This window comes from Barbus barbus (assembly GCF_936440315.1).
Source record: "Barbus barbus genome assembly, chromosome: 23".
Lineage (NCBI taxonomy): Eukaryota > Metazoa > Chordata > Actinopteri > Cypriniformes > Cyprinidae > Barbus > Barbus barbus.
The window spans coordinates 13762103-13776466 of NC_136751.1; the positions used below are offsets into that span (position 1 = coordinate 13762103).

Here is a 14364-nt window from a genome sequence, read left to right on the forward strand (position 1 = left end):
CCCATGCTAGGGTTGTTAGTAGATGGCCCACTCTCTGTGGTCTGGGCAGCTGTGTAGTAAGGCTATCTTGGCTATGTTATTCTGGTCCACAAACCTTCATAAGACCTTAGGGACATAGCTATCTGAGGAAAGCTGTGTTCTAGCTCAGCAGCTTCTCTCTTTACCTGGGATTTAAGTAGTGATCTCTTGAGCTTCTCTAGAGGCTTTCTAGTTAGCCTCTTCAGTGGTCTTGTGTATCCAGGCTACTTCTGCTCACAAATCATAGCTATCTCAGGGTAGCTGTGCTCTTAACTTGGGTGGGATGTTCCCCTTGATCTATTCAGGTTCCCCCGTTTCTGCTAAGTTGCGTGAGTGGCCCGTGTCTTCAGTGGCATAGCCCCGTTCTGTTGCTTCCTTGGAGCTCTCCCACCAGGTGGACAGGCATGCGCCTCGGCATGGCGTGGTTGCCTTCGGCCTGCCTGTCTACGTCTCCTTCAGACAGCTAAAGTGGATGACGTTTTCAGCAGGTGCCCTTTTATACTTCCGGGCACCCTGCCTATGACGTCATGGGCCATGTGGGCCAATAGATTGGCGTTGTTTTACACATGCTTCAGACACCGGTCATGCAGGCTGCGTTCCCCATAGTGCCCCCTAGGGGGCACAGTGTCTCATTACCTCTCGGGGAACCATGGTTACATGCGTAACCCGAGACGTTTTGTGCAATCTTTTTTTTGTGTCATTCTAACCAGACTAAGATGTTGTTCTGAAAAAAATACTTGAAGACATTATCTCACCCACTGTTGTGTGTATACCGCCAGATTACTGTATGACGCTCTTGTTTCTCTCTATCAAACGCAAATCGGGACACTACAATGCAAATTTGCTAAACGCTTACATTTTCTTTATTTGAATGGGAAATATGATTAAAAAAACTGCAAAATTAGTGTGGTTGTTATGATTAGATTGAATAACCACTGTCAGGCTATTAATCAATATGTGCATGTCTATGTACAGTCAGATTTACCATTGGTTGGTGAAATTTAGCAAACAGTCATTGTTACACAAATTAATGAAATCCGGAGCTTTGCGTGGGGGTGAAAAATATCCCCACGCAGATTTTGTTCATGTTCAATTTGGTCATGTAAAGCCATCAGTGTTGGGGGTAACGCATTACAAGTAACGCGAGTTACGTAATAATATTACTTTTTTCAAGTAACTAGTAAAGTAATGCATTACTTTTTAATTTACAAGAAAATATCTGAGTTACTTTTTCAAAAAAGTAACGCCAGTTACTTTTTCCCCATTTATTGACTGACAGTGCGCTGTGTGAACATGCTGTTTCTATAGATCTAAATGTGAATGTGCATGAATTCATCCCACTCACAAAAAACAGATTTAGTGTTCATCAAAATGAATTAAAACAGTAAAATGCAAACTCAGAATATGACGCAAACTGCAATAATTAAATATGTTAAACAACACAAATGTATCTAATCCCATTTTATTAACCAATGTCTTTGCTGCTGACCTTTGATGATCCAGTTCAACCATACTAATAAGCAAAAATGACTTTAGATAAACTAACAATTGTACTTCATTTTTTTTTATTGCCGAAGAGTGTTAAACCTTCTTATCCTGAGTTTCACTTTACAGACGTGAATTTACTTTTCCTTCACAAGATACAGGGCTTTTACATTTGTATTAATGTAATTTCTTGTATTAAAAACAATCAAGCCATGCTCATATTTAAAAAGTAACGCAAAAGTAACGTAACGCATTACTTTCCATAAAAAGTAGCTAAGTAACGTAATTAGTTACTTTTTTAGGGAGTAACGCAATATTGTAATGCATTACTTTTAAAAGTAACTTTCCCCAACACTGAAAGCCATTGCATTAACTAAGGCAAAGCTGCTTGGTTTGAAAGTGAATTATGTACGAGCAATGCTTCATGCATCACTAGACCTTTTTGCCTGTGAAATTTCACCAAAATTTAATGTGACCACACCTTAAGAGAGTGAATAGAGTGTTACAGTGTGGGCAAGTATCTGTATTTTTCAGTTTTTTACAGACCGTCTCTGTTGTGACTTGCATGTTTGTGCATATGTGTTTAGAGAGGTTTTGCATGTTTAAAGGCGTTTGTTTGGTTCATACATCGACATGCAAATCACTTCATGCACTGATACTAACACATGCATACTACTTGTTTGTCGCTCAACATAGTTTTGCAGATGATTTGGGTGCCGTAGGCTGAGTTAACCTCTCGCTCACCCTTGGGGTGTGTGTCTTATCACCACAAACGTTTGGAACCGCCTTCCTTCTGCCTGTTTCACGTTTCATAAAGCTGCCAAATTCCAGCAAGTGCGTGCGTGTGTGTGTCACTGAGAGGTGAATGAGTACAAAAGTCTAGAATCCTTTGAACCAACGGACAGGTATTTTGTTTACAGTAGCCTAAGGAGTGTTTAGGCTTTGCTTTTCCTGCCTCCCCTACCTGTCTTTCAGCATACATGTGTAACGCATGCATATAAGTCGGTTTGACAGAAAGCACTCTTGAGGCTGTTTGTGCGTGTAGGTTCTGCTTGTTTATGTGCAGAAATGTGTGTGTGTGCATGGGTAAGGGCCAAACTGATATGGGTGTGGGTGCAACAATTATGCGCTGCTACCTGTCTGCCTGTTTTCTTACGGTTATGAGACATGAGGGGGAGATGAGATGAGAGCAGAAAGGTATAAAAAGCGAGAGAAACAGAGAAAGACAGTCTGAAAAAAAGATGAATAGATTTGTATATGTTGTTTTCCACTTCTGCTAACTTTATGCAAACCAGTAGCTCATACGGAAGAGGTTTGATTTTAGTAAAGTTGGTGGGGATGTTATAAAAATATAATATTCAGAGGAGGCCGTTGAAGTTAGGGATGCACAATATTATCAGACCAATATCGGAATCAGCCGATAATGGCTTTAAATGTAAATATTGGCATTGGCCCAATATGAGCAATTATGCCGATGTGTCTTGCCAATAAGAGGAATACATTAACTCACATGTGAACTCATTGGGATGATTGTCCTGTTGGAAAGTTCAATGGTCATCAAGCTTATGTCCTCAAATTTACATCCAAATCTACTGAAGTTTAGTTCAGGGATTGGTCATAGAATGTTTATCAGTGGCTTGTTCAGTCTACAGACTTAAATCTCATTGGAAATATTTGGTGGAATTTTAATAAAGCATGTGGCAGGTCAGGGGGGTTGAATAATTTTGATATATACAGTTGCAATCAAAAATATTCACCCCTCTGACCTGTAAGACATTCTGATGCCATGATCAAAATTTTATGAAAAATCACATTGATTTTTCACCTAAAAATAAAAATTATGTCATTATTTACTCAACCTTGTGACTTCTTGTCACTGAGGTTTCTTGCAGGTTGGGCTGATATTACTCCACACTGCTGCCTGTGGTCTGTAGAGAATAGTGCAGCCGAGTACATAGTATGAATGCCTCCTTGCAGTGCCTTTCAGGTGCACACACCGTCTGCTGAGGTTTGTGCCAGAACGAATGTGTCAGACTTAAACAAGACTTAACTTGTGCACATACTACACCAGTCATATACTGTAACACTGACCAAATCTTAAACTTTTACATTTGATCTCCCTTCCAGTCTTACTTATTTGGTTAAAGTTTGATGCCAGATAACAACCCTCTAGATAGTAGCTCTTACTTAAATTTACCAAGGTAAATAATACTTTCATTTTCAAAATTGTATAGGCAGTATTCCCGGTTGACGTGTCCCTGCTGGTCATATGGCCAGGTTAAAACCAAAAGCAAGTTCAGACACTCACACAGGGCAGGGCTTTATTGCACCCCCTACACACACACACACACACACACACATATTATGCAGTAGTATGCTAACGAGTTTTATCCAAAGCATTCATTGAACCCTAACCCACGCTGGGTCAGCACTAGCAGCTGCTGTTCAGGTGCTTAGTCAGCTGTGAGAGACAGGTAGGGTTTGAATGTGTTTGAATGTGTGTTCATGTGCATGAGACAGCAGGTTTGGGACCAAATGCAACAGAGCTGATGGTAACCGCCCCATGACCCGAAGTACATCAGTCAGCAGACAGAGGCTCAACCTCTCTTTCTCTCTCTCTCTCTCTCTCTCTCTCTCTCTCTCTCTCTCTGTGTTCTACTCTGTTTATGTGCAAGCACTTCATTGGTCAGCGTTGTTGACGTGAATTACTGCACCCACTGCTGTTGTTAAAAGTTCTCTGGTATGTTCTCACCCATCAGAGAATTTGCTTTGTTGTTATCTTTGTTATGCCATGCACAAGCACTTGTGTGAGATTTTTCAGAGTTACGCATTTTACCTTCTCGGGTGATTGATTTCTTATATGTTTCAGTCTTAAGTCACTTTATCTGGATGGATTTTAAAGGATTCACAATTTCCTCATAAAAAGTTCTCAAAGCGATAGGATGATAATGTATGTGAGCTAAATCAGATCAAATCACACTTTTATCTGTGATACAGTGACCCCAAAATGTATTAGGGCACTTCACCCTTAATATATTGATTGCATTCATCTTTCCTGTTGGAAAGTTCAGTGATCATCAAGCTTCAGTTTATGCTGAGGGCATCACAAAATATACATCCAAATATATAGAGTATATCAAACTCTTTAAACAAATATACCGTACAATACATTTTCTTGGATTTTCTTTTAAAAAGTTTTTATTCATGTTTGATATCAGTTCCAGATTTTTTTTTATATCACTGTTGAAAACAATTGTGCTGATTAATATTTTTATAACAGTGATATATTTTTCTTTTATAAATAAAATGCTTAAAGGAACAGCATTTATTTTAAATAAAACATATTTTATAACATTGCAAATATATTTACTGTCACGTTTGATAAATTTAATGCATCCTTGCTGAAAAAATAATTTATATTTTTTATTTTTGTGGCCTATGTATCGACGCTTTATAATTAAAATACTACTAATAATAGTGATATTTTTAACTGTGGCTTCTATACATTTTAGCCCACTGTGTTTATGTTCTTAAGCTCTGCCCCAAATAGTCTGAAACTAGCCTACCAGCATCCATGTAAATGGCCTGTTTACTGTGTCATTATACAGTCAGCTTTAGAGGGTGGGAACCATGCTGACTGGATTATCCTGCATCTCAGTGAACTCATTGTCTTTTCCAGCAGGTTAAATTAGTTTACGCTTGGGCATCTTGTTTTTATCATAATTAACTTTTAATCTGTTTTGCATATTGAATTATTTTCTGAAATACTGCACATTAAAACAGGGATGAATGAGGTTGACATCAGTACACAATACTGCCACTACAAACAAATTATTTACACACATGTTGGTTTTTGTGGTTTATGGGGATTCTCCATAGGCGTAATGGTTTTTATACTGAACAAACTGTGTGTGCTATTGCCCTACACCAACCCTACACCTAAACTTAGCCCTCACAGGAGACTTGTGCATTTTTAGATTTTCAAAAAAACACCATTTAGTGTTTTTTTTAAGCCTTTTGAATTACGGGGACATAGGCAGTGTCCTCATAAACCACCTTCATATTGTAATACCTCTGTCATACCCATGTCATTATACAAATTTGTGTCCTCATAAACCATATAAACATGCACACACACACACACATATACACACACAAAAAACAAGCAAACAATGCAGATTCCTCTCTCTGACCACTTTCACAAATTTGTTCTTTTTTAGAGTGTGCTCGTCTGAAGCAGCAAGTGGCCGGGTTGCAGGTGGAGCTGAAGAGGCTGCAGGTGGAGGTGCCAAACTTGAAGTCATGTCTTTATGCAGCAAAAGATCAGATTCTGCAGTTGGAGAATCAGGTCCAGACCCAGAAACTACTGCAGAACCAAAACCAAGAAGCCCAATTTCTCATACAGGGTATGTATACCCACAGTTTAAAGGTGAAGTGTCTAATTTTTTCCCATTTGCAGCACTATGCAAAATTGCAATAGTAATAGTAATAAAAATAATAATGATTTTATAGGTTTCCTACCCAGGTGCTCAGCAGTTTTTGCATTTATTTTCCACATTTGTCCTCTGTATGTGTCATCCATGGAAATCCATGTACATCTGGTGTGTGGTGTGTACGTGTCTTTATGCTGGACAGGTGTTTTAGAGTTGTATTATCTTGTTAGTATCCAGACATGCCTGTGATGTGTTTCACTTGCTTTCAGTTATTGTCTGTGTGTGTTTTGTGTAGTGTTGATTGTGTTTTTTGTGATGTTTGTGTTCGGCAGGTGTTTAGGGGTAGGAGTCTCAACCCCTGCCTATTTCTTTATGGAGCCTCTGAAACTCTCATTGGTGCAGTTAACACTTGTGAAATGTTACCCTTGTCAGCAAACTAACAACCCCTTAACACTATCAGCGGCCTATGCTCAGATTTGAAAAGATTCGCTACTGTTGAAACATTTGGGGTCTGTGCATATCCATCCATCCTATATTGCCAAAAGTATTGGGTCACCCCTTCTAATGAACATGTTTGACTACTTTAGTCATTTCTATGAGTACAAATCTTAATGTTTAAGCATATAATGATATTCTAGGGAATTGTGTGCTTCTAATTTTATAGCAACAGTTTGGACAGGACCCTTTTTCTATTCTAACATGATAGTGCCTCTGTGTATAAGGCATGGTTCAAAAAGACATGATTGATTCAGTCAGTGTGGAAGAACTTGACTGGTCTGCAGAAAGCCAAGTCCTGATCCCAGCTGAACACCTCTGGTGTGACTTTAAATTACCTTGAGCCAAAAACTCATCAAAACTGAATCAATCATGTCTTTTTGAACCTTGCCTTATACACAGAGGCACCATCATGTTAGAATAGAAAAGGGTCCTGTCCAAACTGTTGCTATAAAATTAGAAGCACACAATTCCGTAGAATATCATTATATGCTTAAACATTAAGATTTGTACTCATAGAAATGACTAAAGTAGTCAAACATATTCATTAGAAGGGGGTGACCTATTACTTTTGCAATACATTGCATCTATAAAGAGTACTATTGTAAAAAAATAGTAATACTGTGAAGTATTATTACAATTTAAAATAACTATTCAGTTATATTCTAATGTATTTTAAAATATAATTTATTCCTGTGATGGCAAAGATAATTTTCAGCGGCCATTTAACCTTGCTGGTATCACATGAACCCTTCAGAACTCATTCTAATATGCGCTCAAGAAACATTTCTTGGTAACACTTTAGTATAAGGACCAATTCTCACCATTAACTAGTTGCTTATTAGCATGCCTATTGTTAACATATTGGCTGTTTATAAGTACATATAAAGCTATATGTTCTTCATGGGCATATTATATTGTACATCCCTAATCCTACCCAATACCTAAACTTAATAACTACCTTACTAACTATTTACAAGCAGCAAATTAGTAGTTTATTCAGGCAAAAAAACAAAAAAAAACATAGTTAATGGTTTGTTAATTTCAAGATGTGGACCTTAAAATAAAGTGTGACTCATTTCTTATTATTATTCATGTTGAAATCTGTTCTGCTGCTCAATATTTAGGAGGATTCGTAAAATAAATAAAAATATCAAAATAACTGCATTTTTTTATATAATATTTATAATATAATAATATTTTATAATATTGTAAATGTCTTTGTCACTTAGTTTTTTTCTAATTAATTTTTACTGACCCTAAGCTTTTTGTTAAGTGTATCAAAACTGGTAATTTTTGAAAATTTCTCATCTAGTTCTTTCCAGGCAGACCAAACGATCTGAGCCATTACCATTCATTTTCAGTCTCTGTTTAGTCTCAAAATTTGTGTCATTTGTATCCATTTTCTTTTTTTTTTCTTCTGAAGAATTTTGAGAAACCTTCAGACAAAATTGATATATAAATGAAGTGCAGCTAAAACTCCATTAAGTCTCCTGAGCTATGAAAGTGCATCAAAATTGTCCTTGGAGAAGTACCCATTGCCCTATACTCATAAATGAAGTGGATAGATTTTCCTTACCATGCGAGGCAAAAGAAAGGGAAAGAGGGAGCAAAACAAAGAGCGAATACATTTATACCTTGCTCTCTATTTATCCTGGTCATGTTACGGTGACCAGAAAGCAATTATCAGTATGCTGCTGAAGAGAATAAGCCCTCCTCCTAGGCACTCTTTTACCCCCATCGAGAAAATGTCAGACTGACACGGGCAGCACAGTAGAGAGCACTTTCACCAGAAAAAGCACGACGTCACCTTAACTGGTCTCAGCCTCTGAGAGCCAGCCAGACAGCCAACTCACCAACAAACAGACAGAACAAAACAGCCCATTTTTCCTCTGAATAAAAGCCCTCTGGACCGACCACGTAGTGAAACGATCCCACCAGCCTTTATGCAGTTCTGGAATACATCCTGTTGTGAGTTAGCGGACCTGCTTGCCAGCACAAACAGTTTGAGAACAGAATGACCGCTTCCTCTGGACTGTGGTTTCAGGTGTTTATGGCTTGGCCCCCAGTTCCTTTAGAAACAAACACATTTGTTTCCCGTAATTTACTGTGGTTTACACCCTCTATCTCTCTTTGTGCAGTTGCTGTTTTCACAGAGATGATGCAACCTCCTAATTATTGTCTCTTCATTCGGTAAAGACATTGTTGTGCTTTCTGTAGTGTTTTTCCTCAGGAGATGTGCTTCAAAATTAGACCAGCGTCTTACAAACAATGTCTCTCTGGGTCTCTGAAGTCTCGCAGCCTCTGTTGGGTATTTTTGTCCTGTGGTTTATGATGCTAATCATTAGGAGAGTAGGAGAGAGACAGAGAGAGAGGTCAGAACGACTTGCTCTGGTCGGTGGCAGTAAAGGGCAGCCTCTCATTGACTCCATTTATTTAAACACTGCCGGGACCTGTGTGTGTCTCCTGACCGCTGCTACACAAGTGTTCTTGCTTGTTACATTGATACGTTTGTAAATGTCCTTCCTGCAAATTGGTTGATCTCATCTCTTGTTATTTGTTCATATATAGATAGTTAAAGGCACCTAAAAAGAGCTGCTTATCCATGCATTATTAATAACCATTGACAGTCATAAAAATAACTCTTAATATAGTTCAAATATACTGTAGTCAATAGAAAAATCTTTAGAAAAAAATCCAAAATATTGCACAATATATTTGACTTATAATTAATGTTATTTGAAGTACATTTTCTAGGTTTTTGGTAAGATATTTTTACAGTCCTACTTGAATTGACATTTCTTGAGTATAATTCATTTAAAATATTATTTCTGTTTTAAAGGTGGGGTGATTTCTGGTAGCCAATATTGACATTTGAAATCACCAAAACAAAGTTAGAAGTTACTCACCTATCGAGAAGAAACAAAGCAACCTCGGTGTCTGATCGCAGGCCTTTCCCGCTCCTCCAGTTCTCTCCTGCGCTGGAAAGCTGATTCGATATTTACACGGGTCCTACTTCTTGCCTTCTTGTAACACCGTGTCTACACCGGATGCGAGCGGCACAACAAAACACTATAGAACTCATTATAATCAGTGATGCTGTCTACACTGGATGCTGCACAGCGCGACAAATCTCCAACAGAACACAGTTGCCGCGTTCTAATTATGACATACTGACACAAATTTCAAATGATTTTCAATTGTCGCTTTGTGGCGTCCAATGTAGACATGGTGTAAGCCTTCTTTTGTTCCGCAGACGTTTTCCTCTTTTGTTTTTTAGCCTCCATCTCTATCTTTCTGTCGTCGCTCGGCTCGGCTATTGTCCGTCCTGTGCACCGATGAGCGCTCTCTCCTCTGCATCATGAGTAGACACGCCCCTTACTGCTGACTGTTTTGTTTTTGAAAAAATGCATACCCCACCTTTAAGTGAGATTAAATCAAAGGTGCTTAAATCACACTTAAAATGTAGCATTTCATTAAATTACTGAAAAAAATGCACTAGCAAGCAAAATCTTCAATCAAAACATATCACAACATAATAAATATAAATAATTATACTCCCACCTTTTTTCATGTGAAAAAACAGTGAATTTTCATAACTTTCAGCCCCTTCAGTTATTAAAGGAATTATAAAAGTGATTTTGGTAATACTTTACAATAAGGTTTCATTTGCTAGAAATAATTAACTATGTTAGTTAACATGAACAATATTTATATAGCATTTGTTAATCTTTAATATTAAGTTCAAGGTCAAGTTATTTTTATTTTTAGAAATAGAATAGAGAGTTCTAGTGATAGAGGGTCAAGTGTAGATGGAAGAGATGTGCTTTTAGATGGTTCTTGAAGATGGCTAAAACTGTTTGGATCGAGTTGAACTGGTCATTCCACCAGCAGGGAACATTTAAGGTAAAAATGTATTGTTCATTGTAGTTCATGTTAGTTTATGCAATAACTAATATTAACAAATGAGGCCTTATTGTTACGTGTTACCGTTATTTTAATTCTGGTTGATTCTATAATCATTGAGGCCATTTTGTGAACCAGTTTGACCGATTCATTTACAATCTGCCTCAAAAAACAATCTAATCACACATTGAACATTACTATAGTTAGCATGCAGGTTTAAAGCCAAGTACTGTAAGCTCTACATAAAAGCAATATGTTGCTGATAAAATATGTTAGAGCAGAACTACAAAAATATATTTCCATGATTTTTCAAATGTATTTACTCCCATAACATTTCTAGGCCTAAAAAATACATTGGTCCCTCATGCTCTTTCCAGGTTTCCATGACTGTATGGAAGGTATTTGTCCGCATTCTGGTTGTTAAATGTTAGTGGAACATGTTCACAGTGTCCTGTGTGGGTTTGAGGGGAACTTATTTCATACAGCCACTAAAAATCACCTTGACACCAGCTAGTTAAAAATAACTACAAATATGATTAAAGGTGGCATTAATGCTGAGAGAAGCTCTAACATCATTTGATTGTAGATGCCTCTTAGGTTTGTTGTATAATTAAATGACATAGATTTTAAATGTCTGAATATGTTTTGAAGCCACTGAAGATACTCAATGCTGTCATCATACAAAACCAGATGAAGATAAGCTTGTATGCCCATAATTTGTGGGTTAGATGTCCTTCATGTCGGGTGACTGCAGTAGTACAACTCTAAATCTGTGGCTGGTCTGACTCCTACAGTTTCCTGTCATCCTCTCCTCCCTCTTGTCTTTTAAAATGTCTCCTGTTTCAAATCCTTGGCCGTCTCTCTGCCCTCTTCACGATAATGAGAGCAGGGCTGAGTGAATAAGGTCTCCTGAATGCTGCATCGGATGTCACCGAGCTGAGATGATAAATGAGAATGCTTTCACTGTCCTGTGTTTGGGTGAAGAGTTCACCCTCAATTATTGCTGCTGGCAACCGATAGGCACCAGATTATGCTTCAGTGCTTCAAGAGAGATACAAAGCAGCAAGCGAGAGAGAGAAAGAATTACATCTATTGGCACAGGAGGAAATGGATGAATGAGGGAAGAAACCCAGATGAACATTTATAGCGACAAAAGACAGTGAAACAAAAATCTGTTTTTAACTTTTGCCAACAGTAGATGTTGAACCAAGTTGGATTTATTATTGCGCATATATCTTTCAACATTAGTTTCCTGAAGCATATCTTAGTCACCTGACCAACATTGTAGCCTGTTAAGGGTATGTAGTATCCCGTTTTTTTAACAGGGTACTTGAACGTTTTTTTTTTTTCTTGATGTTTTTACAGGCCTGAGGGAGGAGGTGAAGACTCTGAAAACAGATCTCCAGAACAGCATACATGAACGAGAGCATGTAACGAAACTTCTGGAGTAAGTTATTTGGTTACACTTTATTTCGATAGTCCACTTTAGACATTCTACTAACTATAAGTAACTTTGTAATTACATGTCAACTAACTCTCAGTAGGGTAGGTTTAGGGTTAGTAGAATAAGCTGACATACTTGCAAAGTTTCTAATACTCAGTATGTTGTATGTTGTGGACCCATCAAAATAAAATGTTAGAAAATATTAAGCAGACAGTCTACTAATACTCTAATGACTGCTAGTTGACATGTAGTTGCAAAGTTACTTACTGTTAGTAGAATGTCTAAAGTGGACTATCGAAATAAAGTGTTACCAGTTATTTTTGAATAATGTACTACACTATCAACACATTCCCATTTAGACATTTCCATGTTTCAAAAATACAGTAAAATTACAGTGTCTTTAAACTATATAATGGGCTGTGTATTTACACTTCATGCAAAGACAGTATATTTAGCTTTTGACGCGCAACAGACCCGAAGGTGTTTATATCCACCTTTTTCCAGTCTAATTCTTTGCCATATTCCTGTTGCCAATCAGCTTGAAGAGGCGTTTATTTTAAATCAAAACTAAAGAAAATAAGTGGAAATAAAGTGCCTAATGGATGTATAATTGTGGAATGTGCCTAACGGTTATTTAATAGGCTCATAATTGAAACTGGATGCGGTGTCCTCACATTGGTCCGATGGGCTGGCCACCAACTGGATGCATGCAGCTCATATTGTTACCACATTTAAAATCATGGCTTTTTTCCTATATCTCTGAGGACACATTTACTGGTCGAATAAGTTTTAAGTTAGCAGTGTAAGGGTGGCCTTTAGGGATAGGGACAAGTAAAGTTCCATCCATTTATGACTTTAAATATACACTGAATATTTCGTTATTGAAAAAGCTAGACGGTTAGTTTAGATGTGATGGATGCACATTCATACAGACAGTACGGACATTTCGAAATTCAGACCTGTAAGTAAATAAGGTTGTCAATCCCAAATGTTGACAGTGTGAAAGTAGCCTTTGAAAATACGAATAATTTTTTTTGCTGTGGTGCACCTAGAGTAAATAGCATCTATCTAGGGACCAGTTTTACCAACAGCATGCGCCAGCGCAAACCGTCTTTTGTTTTATCCATTAAAATGAAGATTTAGCGCTGAAAAGGTGTGGGCATAGTTATTTTTGCGTCTGAACTTATTGAATATGCATTTCTAGGAGTTTCCCTTTCAGACGCAAAATTTGTGGGAGGAGAGTATTCAAATGAATCACACAACGAGATTTACTAATGTGTGCGCTCGTCAAATTACTGGCATTTGCGCCATTATTTAACACCCCGAAAAAGCATGTCTTAAACTATTTTGTGCTTGAAATGGATGCAATTTGTTGCTAGGAGGAGGCACTGCATGGTAGAAGGGAAAGGATTTTTCCACATGTATTAATTTATTTGGAGAGAACACATTATCCGAACATGATTTGGAATTGCTTCATGCTTCATGTTTCATGGCTAATTTGCCCTGTTTTGTAAAATTGGCCCTAGGTTCCAAAAACCAAGGAAGCTGCCTTGCTGTCTGCCTTCTAAAACACTGCAACTGGTTAAAACACAGATTTGGATTTTCACAGGCAGTAACTGCCTGTTTCATTATAGCAAACAAATATTGGATAAAATGGTCTGTTTCTTTAAAGGATTAGTAGATTAGTGGTGGGATTGTGTAGAGCACTGGAACTGCAATTGGAACTGCAATTTGGACCTTCAACACATTGGTCCCTGTTGAAAGTTCACTATGCAGAGAAAAATCCTGGAATGGTTTCCTCAAAAACTTGAATTTCTTTTCAACTGAAGAAAGAAAGACATGAACATCTTGGATGACATCGGGGTGAGTAAATTATCAGGAAATTTTCACTCTGGAGTGAACTAATCCTTTAAGAAATTGTTTCTTAAGTAAATGCAATATTTATGATAAAAAATTATTAGGACTGACACACACACTTGACACATTCCAGGTGGAGTACTCTGACCCAGTATTTTATCCCGATTTAGCCAGGATTCAGTGTTCTACTTCTGATAGCTCTTCATCATACACTACATCCAGACATCTCAGCACAGCTCACATTACAGCTCAATATTACACCAATATCTATAAAACACCCCCTCCTCCCTTATAAAATGATTTAATGTGTGTTGGGAAGGAGAAAGAGGAGCATTTTATGATTTGCTCAGTTGGGGAACAGCCATCCATCTTCCTCCCAGTCTTAGAGAAAGTGTTTTGTATTACATTTGCATCCAATGCACTACCGTCCACACCAAACACTATATATATAACCAAAGCAATGAGGATATGTACTTCCTTATGAAGAGAGTTTTTTTTTTTCCTGGAGGTTCAGGAGGAGCGAAGAGTTATGAGCTCTGTGACCTGGCAGCGTGTGAGGAAGAAACATTTTTGTTGAGTTTGAGGTGTTGCTTCACGATCCGTACACCTCCCTCCTCAGAGGTTCATCGCATTACACACATTGACTCAACATTGGCTCATACTCCTTTTATAATCTGTCCCAACTTCTGTTTTTCTGGTTTCTTTCTCCCTTTTGTGAACGAAGGA

At 37.8% G+C, this 14364-nt stretch overlaps 1 protein-coding gene across 3 annotated transcripts in view; it reads left to right on the forward strand.

Annotated features, from left to right (window-relative positions):
• lekr1 (Leucine-, glutamate- and lysine-rich protein 1) overlaps nt 1-14364 on the forward strand; it is a 140198-nt gene that overhangs the window by 55937 nt on the left and 69897 nt on the right. For all 3 annotated transcript variants that reach the window (XM_079374447.1, XM_079374446.1, XM_079374448.1), the window contains exons 6-7: nt 5724-5909; nt 11703-11784. In XM_079374447.1, coding sequence (XP_079230573.1) covers nt 5724-5909; nt 11703-11784 — 268 coding nt within the window. The remainder of the gene's footprint in view (nt 1-5723; nt 5910-11702; nt 11785-14364) is intronic.